At 36.0% G+C, this 13,494-nt stretch overlaps 1 protein-coding gene across 2 annotated transcripts in view; it reads left to right on the forward strand.

The window, feature by feature from the left end:
* The window catches only part of LOC145984281 (inactive phospholipase C-like protein 2), a 744,169-nt gene that overhangs the window by 710,987 nt on the left and 19,688 nt on the right, over positions 1 to 13,494 (forward strand). The window contains exons 20-21 of one of the 2 annotated variants that reach the window (XR_014441294.1): positions 2,362 to 2,600; positions 3,104 to 3,265. Coding sequence is in view for 1 of the 2 variants with exons in the window: in XM_083117918.1 (XP_082974044.1) it covers positions 2,362 to 2,679 (318 nt within the window). In the remaining variant the exon portion in view is untranslated. Of the gene's footprint in view, positions 1 to 2,361; positions 3,786 to 13,494 lie in introns of those variants that run through there. The other variant, XM_083117918.1, reaches the window with a different exon arrangement.

A 13,494-nucleotide genomic window follows, 5' to 3' on the forward strand; every position in this document is an offset into this window, starting at 1 on the left:
CTTGCTCCACAGATTCTCGAGACCGAGTGTATGTGTGTGTGTGTGTGTGTGTGTGTATGTATATATATATACACACTCGGTGATCTGAGTGGAAATTCCTAACTGGGAAGATGCTTTGTAGATTTGGGGATAGGTGGAAGGATGCTTATGCTATTTATACTAGCTGGGTGATGTCTCTCCGATGGCGCAGTTGTAGCGTCATCACCTTGTAATCAAGGGGTCCCGGGTTCAATACTCAGTGGAGGCACATAGTGATTCGGATCACACTTTAAACTGTAGGTCCAGTCCCGATTAGCCTTACTGTGCATAAAGTGGACTTAAAACTCCAAATGAACCAACCAACCTAGATGGGGGATGCTTTATGAAAATGTTGTTAACTGGGGAGATAGTATCCCCCAGAATTTCTCCCCACTTCAAGCACTGTCTGTAATAGGCTAATATTCAAATAGATGTTCTAAGGTGATCAGTCAAGTTAGATCAGAATTGATATCCAATGTTTTGAGAAGTGACAGTGACATCCTTCATTTCCTGAAGATGAGACTTATAGTTCTCAGTTCTCAAAACGTTGTATTTCAATTCTGTTCTAATGCTACTTATCATCCAAGAACATCTGTTTGGGTTATATCATGAGGAAAGCTTCAGGTTAACATTCTAGAAGCAAACAATTGAAATGTACAAACTGTAAATGTCACTTCATAAAAAGTATGGGGAGTGTTGGAAGTGGTGTTCAACTTTAGCAGTGTTCCACTAAGGGAAGGAAAGGGTTGTGTGGCCAGATGCCTTCAATAATTTCAATTATTGCAGTTCTTTGGACAGGTCTCTTAATTGTGAATAATGTTTGTAGGAAACGTCTGAGAGGTGATTTGCCAAAGTCAGCCAAGTCAATCATCATGTGTTTTAATTAACACCAGAATGCCACATGGGGTAAAAGTTGATAGAACGTCCATAACAATAACAATGTGCATTTCAAAGAAAGTCACATCAATTCAAGAGAACATCAAAGTTAGATACATATGTAAATCTAAAAGAGCTAAATCTATAACAAAATGTGACTAAAAATCAGCCAAACCAAGTATGGATTTGGCATTTTTTGATATTAGGCCTTTCACCAGGCTCGTCAGGGAGTGGTCAGTAACATGATCGAAGCTAAAGGTCCCAGGTTCCAGGCATGGATGTTTGTTCCATGGCCCATTTCATTGGTTCATCTATCATCTTCACTATTAACCCAAGATGTAAGCAGTGTAATGTAACCAAAATAAAAAGAGACATTAGACCCCTAATTCTTTTGAACATCATTCAGTGAAATTCAGTTTTACCTTTCAAAGCTCTAAACAATTTCATCCTTAATTTCTGTATTAAGTAAATAAGACAAAATTTAGTCAGATTTACACAAATAATAACACAATAAACTCATCACCAAGGCACAGCAGCCCTTTGAGAGCCAAAGCCTGTCAAGCAGCACATTGAATCTCTTTGTCTCTGTTTTATGGCTTTCGAGATTGAAAACTGTTACTATTGCTTTCAAGTACCTCCCCAATTGTCCTCATGAAGCTCATCAACACCAACATTTTGAATCTCTTGTGGGGGATCGACTCGAGTGTGAGTGCTAACCATAGGCTGCATAAGAGCTCATAACACAATACCCTTTCTGGATGAGCAATGGACATAGCCCGTCGTACAACTACTGTTCAATAAGACAGATAAGTTTAATAGCCTGTTATTCTATTGTGAATGAACTATGGGCTATAATTGCAATGCACCTCTTGTGCACGTGTGTTGTAGCCACATCTTTCAAATTCCAACCACTAGATGTCGTTTTCTTAATTTTCCTGTTACTCATGTTGAATTGTGTTGCACTTTTGTTTATGCTCTTGAGAATAGCATTGAATAATTTATATGCACATTGTGAAAATTTTTTACAAGGATTCTGCTTCGGATTTCACAATTAGTGCTGATCTCAATCCCAAGAAGAAGTTTCTTGGTTATTTTTCATCAATTATTCCTATATTATGCATTGAAAGTATATTTTCAGTAATGTTTAGTACAATCTTTAATTTTGTTTTAACTTTCAAGAAATTGTTAGAGAAAAATTCATAAAGTGAGAAAATTTATATAAAATGTACCATATTATACATCTGTAGAAAGAGTTCATGTTGTAGATTGTATAAAAATGTTGTAGATTGCATAAAAATGTATTAAATAATAACACACTTAGCAATACATTTTCTATGATTTTCTGAGAAACAGGAAAAAACCGCCATCCCCTGGGAAAAACTGTATTTTCAAGTCCATCTGGAAAGGGTTAATTAATTGTAAACTTGGAGTGTTGAAGGTCATCTTTTAACTTTCTGTATTTTGCAGGTTCATAGTTCAGCTTCCACTGTTGGGAATTATAACAGTAAGGAGAGATCACCTAGCACCAGTAGAAGTCATCGAAAGCTTAATATTCTGTGTAAACGACCAAGTGCAGATGCTATTCCAACATTAGCTAGTCAAGGACGAAGTCCAACGTCACCAGTACCCCTTAGTCCAGCTAATGATATTAAACCCAAGAGCATACTGAAGAAATCAAATTCTAACATTGAACAAGGAAGTTTGGGGTATGTAAGACTTTCCCCAACCAACAGTACAAGGTCCAACTCATGGGTATCTGAAACTTTAAGTTTTGAGAAGAATTAAACATTTTAGGGTGGGGAAAAGAGACTGCTTAATTTTTGTACTAAACTGAGAAGATGTTCGTTCAAGTGTAGCCAAACTACAGAATATGGGAACATAGAATTGACATATTTATATGTTGATTGTGCCTTGTAGGCGTAGTAGACTTGATGGTAAATTATATAGGTGTCATAAAGGCTATCATGTCTCAATATGTCACATATTTTTCAAAGAAATCTCTTGTCTAAAATTCGGTAAACACTCTTTTTATATGAGATAAGTAAACTGGTATTTACTTTTCTTTGTTCAAAAACACTGCTCTGCTGGAAAAAAAAAATATTAAAAATATTTTGCTACTATTTTATTTTAATAATTAGACAAAATTGTTTACATAAAAGTTAGTGCGTATATGAGGCATGAACAAAAGAATTTTTGTTTTTTACCCAAGGAAGCACTCTCGCAGCTATACTGTACCACGTATCACCATTTCCACAGATGTTTAAAACAACAAGGTTGATCAGGTGATACATGGATATTCATGAAGATTTCATAAAAGAATGAAAAAAATTGAAAAGTTTTTACTTCATGTATAACAACAGAAAACCTGCAGGTACTTGTGTGCAAAGTGTGTGCATATGTGTCGAATTTTTTGAGAGTGATATTTTGGATCTTTTCTTTTTAACATTGCATTGGGTGAACTTTATGAATTAAGCATTCAAATTCCCTTTCCTTCCTACTCAAGTTTTATTTTACCCTTTTACAAAAAAGCTGACAAGACAATTTTATCTGTGTGTTGGAGTGGGTGCTTGTATAACTAACATAGAAGAAACTTGAGAATAGAGTGTTTAACCTCTAATGAGTGCTTCTATTAACAATATAAATGGTGGTTGCTCTATTAGTTACATTCATCTTGTGCATACCTTACATTCCAATTAACTTTTGAACTTTATATATGCAATGTATACAGAAACTGATATTCTGTACAAAGATAGAATAGTCTTTCATACTTGAACATTGTGATAAATAATGTTCTAATGCATTGTGTGTGATATTCCAAAGATATATAGATAGAGAGAGAATGGTGCCAAGATGTGTGTATGTGTGTGTGTATGAGAGAGAGAGAGAGAGAGAGAGAGAGAGAGAGAGAGAGAATATGTTGTATGATTTCAGCATCATTGTATATATTGTTTCCATAATCACCCTTCATTTTTAAATAGCCTGATAATATGGAATGTCCCATTGTGCTGTTAAATGACGCTAGTCACTTTGAGAATCGTTGATTCGTTGTGGACAAAAGTGTATATTATGTTCAACATTGCAAAGCAAATAGTTTATTATGGTTTTAAAAATAATGATATAGTTACCTCACATTTGATGTGGGTCCAGTGAGTATTGTATGCATAGAAATTTATTGTTGTTATGTTGAATATATTCTATAGATACATGAATGTGGAAATAGATATCTTAGTATGTTGAATACATGAGAGTAATTTAAATGTTTTATTGTTTCATTGAAAGAACAAAGATGCATGTAGTTAAAGATTTTTAGTCAGGAAAGATTGTTTACTTTTTGTAAGTTTTGTGTACGTGTGATGTCATAGAGCATGTATGTTCACTGTATTTAAATATTTTAGTTGCTCTTTTGTTTCGATGGAACAGAGATGTGCTTTGCTTGCTTTCTCTGTCACTACCAAACAGCCAGCAAGTGAAAGAAAGCTTCATTGTAATATGATCATTCACAACTTATTTTCCAACAAGATATTAAAAAACAGTGCATCAGTATATAAAAAAGAAACATGTATGTAATATATAATTTCTGTACAGCCAATATTAATGTTGATAGGTAAGACATACCCATTATTTACATATATATATAATCCTGGTGGTATATTGTCTATATGTAAGTAATTGAGTTTCTTTACCCATCAATATGGAAGAATAAATAGCTTTTAAATTATACATTTTCAAAATATATAATCTGTTACTGTTATCATTATGAATGGGATATTAAATAAAAAAGTTGTGAGGCCATGCTGATGGACAAGTATTTGGCATGTATGAACTTTAATTTGAAGGCAGTAAAACAGTTTATTTTTGTACCTTGTTTGTTACTTTGCATTATACCAGACCAGAACATAGTTGCTTTATGTTATTCTGTAACACTGAATTAATTTCTCAGTACATATTTATTACAGTACATACCATCTGTTCTTTAGTTGTTGTATACTTTAATTTGTTTACAAATTAATCACATCACTTTATTGTCTAGTATGCATTGATTCCTGTACGAGCTTTAAAGAAATTAAAATATTTTAATAAAGTTTATTGCGCTAACATTTAACATAAATTATAAATAAGCCTTTACCATTCTTTTTATTATTCTGTTATCATTCAGTTTCTTTGTTGCCATAGATTTAAATATCAAAATAATGTGTCGAAGTTAACAATATAGAAAACTTTCTTGGGGGAGGGGGTTCTTTTAATGAACAAATCTTTAATGTTTTCATAGTTTTGTCTAAATTGCAGGAACTTATTCATTGCATAGTAAGACATTAATGTGCCAAATATTAAACAATTTTACTTCTATCTGTTTCACTTTAAGTTACCTACTTTATTGGATATGTAATAAAAATCATATATGAAACTATTTTCAATAAATACAAAGTATTTAAGAGATAATGAAATCTAACCTTTCAAACGTTATATAATTCCTGGACAAAGAGTAGAAACATGAGATAAAGAAGTTTTTCTTTGAACAACCTTAGTGTTTGTGATGTAGGTGCTATTCACACAAGTATCCATGAATCATTCACATATTGGTCCTTTATTTCGAAATTGATACAGGGAGTGAATACTGTTATTTTCATTTCAGTGATTACTAAGTTGTTTTTGTTTCTTTGTTTTTGTTCCAAGATGGCAATTACGCATTGCTATTACAGGAGCATTCTCACATCTGAGTTTGAGAGGAGTCCAGAGCATTCCAATTTTTGCAGTTAATCTGGGAATATAAATACTTGAATTATTATGGAAGTTAACAAACGAAATGTGTTGAACATACCAAAACTCTATAATAACTAATGATGTTACACCGAATCAGTGGTGTATTCTCCCATGTTACCTGGTTTAGAAATTGCCAGAAAGTTTGAAGTTCTGAGATTTCTGCTTTTTTTTTAATGCATGCCTGATTTAGTGTTTTCTTTAGATTATATCTAATTCAAATATTATAAATATATGCAACAAATAAGAATTGTGACTGTATACCAGGTCAAATTTTCAGAATACACCGCTGCACCATATGGTTATAAAAGTGCTTGCTGTGAACTAGAAAATGAAACCAAGCATGTCTCTGTTGTCCATCCTAGAAAGCACATTATTGATGACATTGGCCTGGTTGACAGAAAATTTTGACATCTTAGTATTTAATATGAGTGAATGTGTGTGCTACAGCACAGTCATGGACATCCACAGGATTTTTTCCAGGGAGGGGCAAGGAATGTATTTTTTTTTCCAGCAGGGGCAAACAAGGCACATTTTCCCCAATAATTGTCTTGTTCCCTCAAAAACCATTGCTTAAATTGTTCGTGCAATAATTAACACATATTATTGTGGCTGAAATGAAATTATATGTGTGAAATATATAATTTTTGGTTGACTTTCAATTTTCAGGAGGGGGGCCACAGCCCCCCTTGCACACCCCCCCCCCTCCGAATGCCTATGAGAACAGTTAATAGTAACAAAAATGGGTTAAATATCTCCTGTAAGTTAATTTAGAAGTGTGTCTTGTGTAGCATTGCTGAGATCGGGATATGATTTTTTTTTTTTGACATTTGTAGTGAAAGTACAAAACCACGATGGTCCTAAACCACAGTTGACACCATCATCCGGGGAGCCCCCCGATGGCATAGTGGTAACATCGCCACCTTGTAATCAAGTGGTCCCAGGTTCAATACCAGGTTGAGGCACATAGTGGTTGGGATCCCACTTTAAACAGTAGGTCCAATCCCGATTAGCCTATCTGTGCTTAAAGTGGATTTAAAATAACAAATCAATCATCATCTGTGTACAAGAATCATGAATGTAGATGTTTCCCAATAGAGTAGTTTTTAAGGCAATGTCGTATTCTTAGCATTTGACCTGGTATACTGCAACAATTCTTATTTATTGTATATATTTATTATACCGCATCTTGATTAATTAGATGTAATGGAAATAAAACACTAATGCAGGCATGCAAGTAAAACAAAAATAAAAAGTCCAACAACTTCAAATGTTCCTGCAATTTCTATATGTGTAATAAAAGTTGGTTTACCAGTGGTAAACGCGGTAACATGGGAGAATACACCATTGGTTTATGAGCTTGTAAACGAGGAGTTTCAGGTGAGGGCACAATTTAGTAGTTTATACAGGGTGACAATTAATGAACTATATGAAATAAAACGGAAATTAGTGACAAACCACATAGTACACAAACTGTATTGCACATGTAAACGGCACTACAGACATTCGGATTTAGGTTATGACATGTTCGATATGTCAGCCATCTCTGGCGATGATGTGGGGCAGACGAACAGCAAAATTCTGCATGACCTGCTGAACATCGATGCTGTCGATGACCTCCTGAATGGCAGTTTTCAGCTCTGCATTGGTTTTGGGGTTATTTCTGTACACCTTGTCCTTAACATAGCCCCCTTCCAGTGGCCTCTGGGTACCCCAGAGCCAGAATGCGGTCCCCAAAATACTCCTCCAGGACATTTTCACTTGCAAATGGCCGACATCAACATGTTGTGTGCGCATATGCATATGAATTCCCATCATGCCCTGTGGCCAGCCACGCAGTTTGGACGTCATCACGCGAACCGTTCAGAAATTATGATGGTTTTATTTCATATAGTTCATTAATTGTCACCCTGTATCAACTTTTTATAGCAACTCCAATCCCGATCAACATGTCTGAGCACAAAAGGCATTGTGTGGGATTTTGCAATTGAGGAGTTGTTTCTGCAGTTTTACTCACTGACAAATGAGAATACTTGGAGTTAGGTGCTGATAATGGAGAGAGAATTATCTTCTGATAAATTGAATGGAAGTGATAATTGTAAAGTAGATTGTAAAAGTAGTGAATGTTAGGTGTTATGACACAGGATAATTTACCATTATATTAGGTGAGTCAAAAAGTAAATGCAATCATTTTTTTTTCACAGCAACAATAGAAAACTTACGATGATATCATTTTCCAGCATAGTCCCCCTGCACTTCAATACACTTGGTCCAATGTTCCACAAGCTTTCCGATACCCTGAGAAAAAAAGGTTTTTGGTTGAGCAGCAAGTCACGTATGCACCACTTCCTTCACCTTTTGATCTGTGACGAATCGACAGCCTCTTAAAGCATTTTTAAGTGGACCGAACAGATGGTAATCTGACGGGGCAAGATCGGGACTGTATGCAGGATGCTCTAACACCTTGAAGCCCAGATTCTGAAGAGTTTGAGCAGTGTTGGCAGCAGTATGGGGATGCACGTTGTCATGCAACAAAAGAATGCCTTCCGACAATCGACCTCGTCGTTTGCTTCGAATTGCAGTTTCAACTTGTTTGAAAGCATATCACTGTATCGTTCACTGTTTATTGTTGTCCCCTTTTCCACATAATGTTCCATAATTACCCCTTCTGAGTCCCAAAAAAGTGTGAGCATCACTTTTTCTGCAGAGTGTTGACACCTGACTTTTTTTTTCACTGGAGATTTAGGGTGTTTCCATTCCATGCTCTGGCGTTTGCTCTCAGGTTCGAAGTGATGGATCCATGTTTCATCTCCAGTGAAGACAAAAAGGCTTCACCTTCGTTAGCATGTTTGTCCAATAATTGCTGACAGATTCTCACATGATTTCGCTTGTTCACATCAGTGAGTTCTTTAGGGACCCATCTCGCACAGACTTTATGAAAGTTGAGCCTGTTATAGATAATTTCATATGCAGAACCATGACTAATGTGCATATGGTTTGCCACTTCATCAACAGTCCCTCGTCGGTTATTCAGAACCAGCTCACGGACTTGCTCAATATTGTCATCAGTAGTGGATGTGGCTGGACGACCTGCTCTTTCCTTCCTTCACACTTGTTCAACAGCTTTTGAACGCTTCAATCCACTGGTAAACACTTCGCAGCGGTAAAACATTGTTACCATATTGTGCTGAATGTCTTCTATGGATTTCAGCTCTTGGTACACCCTCAGACCACAAAAAACTGATTACAGAATGCTGTTCTTCTGTGGTGCACACGGACAGTGGCGCAGCCATGTTTACTTGGCAACACTGCAGAGTGAACTGAAGTGATGATGCTGTAACCTGCCACAGGCGAAGACAACAATACTATCTATCGGCTTGCGAGCGCAGAAAGCTGTACAGCCAACCTACGGAAGAAAAGAAAAACATTGCATTTACTTTTTGACTAACCTAATATTACACATAAATACTTAAATTTATCATTATACATAAATACTTAAGAGCATAAAACCATAACTGTTGTGCAACTTTCTACTATGTAGTGCAGTGCACTAATATGTGAACTCTGTCTCACCACTAGGTTTGAGCCCTGGCCTGGCATTGATGTTCTTTGGTGTCATCAATGTCTTGTAATTAATTTTCATCCTTTGCCAAAAGTAGTAATCAAGTGGTTCTTGGATTGATTCACTGCAGAGGCACACTGCACAGTGTTTCAAATCTAACTTCAAACTATAGAGTAAGGTGGGGTAAGACTGCGCGGCGGGTAAGACTGCGCACCGGGTTTTCGAGGTGAAAATCACACACAGTTGGCACCACTGCGCCACCGTTACTTCTTCCAAGATGGTAGTTAGCTGTGGACAGTGGTGAAGATACGTTTGAAATTCGTTGTGCTGAGAGAGGTAAGTGAAAAGATTTTGAGGGTGTTTGCTATTTATTTTGGTACTTCGTGTTTTGAGTACTACGTCACTGTGAATGTATACAATATTACGATGTTCATGGATAGAAGAAGCTGTGTTAATGCAGAGTCCACCTGTGTATTAGTTTCCATTGCTTTGTGCAATGGCTGCACAGCATCACGTGATTTGTTCAGGAATGCAGCACGGGGCACGACTGCGCACGTGCACAGTTTTACCCCACAAGTGTGTGGCTTGCAGGTGTAAGTGTGTGGTTTGCAAGGCCCAGCCATTAGATCATTTTTTGGTCCACTGAAGTCGTTTCATTCATCTGAGTGTGATAAGTGGATGAGTAACCATCCGGGTCACCCAATCACAGTTTTCCAAGTGGCATCCATTTTTATAAAGGAATATGGGAAGGCAGCTACAGTTGCGAATGCCATGAAGGCTTTGAAGTGACTGGATTATGTCCATTCAATCAAAACATCTTCACTGAGGACGAGTTTCTTCCCTCTACTGTGACAAATGTATCAGCTCCAACTCCATTTCAGCAGCCTTCAACAAGTGGGGTTAACAATACTGGATCATACGGACACATTTCCGTTAACCAGATATCACCACTTCCACGTGCAGAGCATATTCAGCACCGTCGACGAAAGGGAAGGCAGTCTCAGGTGTTAACTGGATCTCCATTCAAAGTCAACTTGGAAGCCTCGTTGGCTGAGAAGAGTAAGAAGAAAGTTCAGGGGAAACAGAAACGGAACATCGTTGCTGAAGAAGATGTAGCAAGCAGAAAACGCCAGAAGAAAGAATACAATTACCCAGGTTGTAATGAGAAGTACAGCGATCCTCCAGTCGAGGATTGGATCCAGTGTTCCACATGTGACGAGTGGTGGCATGAAAATTGCACCTTGTATGAAACAGGAACCTTTATTTGTGATCTGTGTTAGCGATTCCTAACCCAAGTGAAGGTCGGGATTCACTGTGCCTACTGTGAGAATGCCACGAGAAATGTATCCCATATGATAGAAGAACTTTTTAAGGTGATTTGCGTTTCTTTTTATACAAATGTGACTCTGTGTAGAAAGTGCGCATTCTTACCCGAACTTGATCGCAGTCTTACCCCGCGGTGCGGGTAAGACTGCGCATTTGCATGGTCACGGTTTTGTAATTGTTTCATGCAGAAATATTGTTCATTCAGCTTTCGGAAATTTACTGTGAGTCAGCAAAGGATAGTGCAATGTGTATTGCATTTTTAATGTGTGTCTGTAGTTTCATAGCTTGAATATAAAATTATGAACTCAAACTGCGCAGTCTTGCCCCACCTTACTCTATGTCTAGTTCTGATTAGCCTATCAGAACATTAAATAATAATAATAACACCAAATTAAATAATAACAACAACACCAAATTAAATAATAATAATAACCCCAAAATACAATTTGCAACTTTCTATTTATTTTTAAGTAAACTGTACTAGCTTGTCCAATATATTAAGTGGGAAGTGGTAACCATTTCAGCTTATGGGAGTTAATGTTTTCCATGTCCAATATCCCCCCTTTTTTTAGAAAACCCAATACAAAGGGAATGGGGGGGGGGGGGGTGAGACCCATCAGCCAATCGCTGGGTGTGCACTTTCCTAAGTTACGTGTAAAAAATCACCTTTTTGCCCTTCTGCTATAATGTTTGAAATTTACATTTGAATTGATAATGATTAGGCCAGTGGTGTTTTCTGAACATTTGACGTGATATACCGCACCAATTCTTATTTTTTGTATATGTATATTTATTACACACCTCATCTAGATTAATTCTAGAAATAAAGCACCAATGCAGGCAAGTAAGTAAACAAAAGCAGAAGTCCAACAGCTTCAAATTTTCCGACATAATATGAAAAAATTTGGTTTACCGGCAGTAAACATGGTACATGGGAGAATACGCCACTGGAGTAGACCTAAGTATTTTAAGAACTTAATTGTATTGCAGTATATTTAATGGTAATTTATGACTTCATACTGAGCATTTAAATGCCAAGTGGATGGATTAGGTGTGTGAAATTAAAAAAAAAAAGAAAATAGCATAAGGGAGATCGTACGTATATGTAAATGTGAAGAAAGGAGAGAGTCAAAGGATAAAAATTTAACAATATCGGAAGGAATCAGGAAACAACTGCCAGATGCAATAAAGTTGATGTATTTTGTAGCAGGAACACATTGTCATTCTGATGATGTGATGGTGCAATGCCCAGAAATGTATGAAATACATTTCATCTCATGTTTTTCTGTTTCTTTTCAACTTGAAAGGCATTTTGTTCACACTTCTGGTCTGGTCCATAAATTTTCAAACAGCTTTGCACTTGTCGGGATAAATTAAGAAAGTACAAATGAAACACACTCTTCTACAGAAAATTGGAAAAGCAGGATCACAATAAATGATTTTCTCAAGCACTACACTTCTTGAGGCTGTGCTACAAAAACACTTGTGCAAAATGTAGTGCCAAGTGGTTTGTAAACAGTTACTGTGTTCACTGTACATGTAATGTTAGCAATGTTAGTATTGAATTAATGCTCCAGACTACCACCGTGTTACATGACGATGTGAAAGAAAATAATATCATCAAATTTGCAATGCTTTTCAGGATACCAATCTTCATCACTGAAGGCTTAGGCAAGGTTTTTGAATCTGGGTATATTTGTATTTTGATATATTTTTAATTGTGCATGGCAGTGCTCAGTCCTTTGCATCTAAAGTGTATTTATACATTCTATGTTATAACAAAGAGGCATAGAAAATATGATTGACAAATTATGTGCTATTAAAATTTAAAATGAATAGGTTTGATATCAGATTTGTTACTGTCTGCATCAAAATAAAATTAACAAAATCGGTTTTAGCTTCTATAATATCAAATCCTACTCTCATAGCATAAAGCACATGTATGGGTAGGAAAAATTCGTGTCTCTCTAATGTTTCTTTACTTCTTTAATTGCTTGATTTTATTTTCAGAATGGTGATCCGATATTTCCCTAAAGCTCAATGAATTTTCAAGTTTGATGCAAATTCCAAAGGTCTTCTATATTCTCCACTTTTTAACAAACTCTTTACTGTATTAACTGGCATTTTCCTCAAATATTACTTTTCAATAACCAGTCCCAAAATTCTGATTTTTACATCTTTTTACCTCAATAATATATTCCTGTTACAAATAGTACATCTTTAATGGAAAGAAATTGTTCTAAAAGTAGAAAATTTGTATACAAAAACCTCGGACTACATCAAAATACATAAGAAATTATATTTTATCAATATATACTGTATATATACTGATTTTTCGAACTACATTATACACGTAGATATTATTCACATTCTCATACATGTTTGAGCATCTACCTATGCATCAGAGAACTTTGGAATGTGGAAAGTGGGCAGAGGCATGGTGATTCACTACAAATCCTCTTACCATTGGTGCTAAATAATAAGGGATAATAAGGGAAGTGGGTAAGCAGTTAGATTAGAGAGATAACAGAAAGTTGGCAAAATAAAAAAAGAAATAATATAAACGCCAAGATGTTTACATAGTTACTAAATTTTTACCTGGTGTCTCCATGTTACAATAGCTATTACCTGTTAGTTAGGCCATGGTGTCATTTAGAAATCCTTGAGCCTATGTACTTTGCAGCTTTGTCTATGTTTCTGCACTTCCAATAAACCTTTTCTAAGGACTTCCTATCCATGAGGATAGAGGAAAGGTGCCTAATATGACATACAGTTTTTAAAATGAATATGTAGGCGATAAAATAGGATGGCAGCACTGTACATCATCCTTACACTTCTACAATAGATTCATTATTTTTAGATTATCCTAAAGGACTATGATGTAATTTCGAAGAAATTAAGATAGACCATTTTTATGAAATCAGAAAAGGGTGTCCTAATATGAGACGGTCGAA

The sequence above is a fragment of the Lepisma saccharinum genome, chromosome 2 (assembly GCF_977018435.1).
Source record: "Lepisma saccharinum chromosome 2, izLepSacc3.1, whole genome shotgun sequence".
NCBI lineage: Eukaryota > Metazoa > Arthropoda > Insecta > Zygentoma > Lepismatidae > Lepisma > Lepisma saccharinum.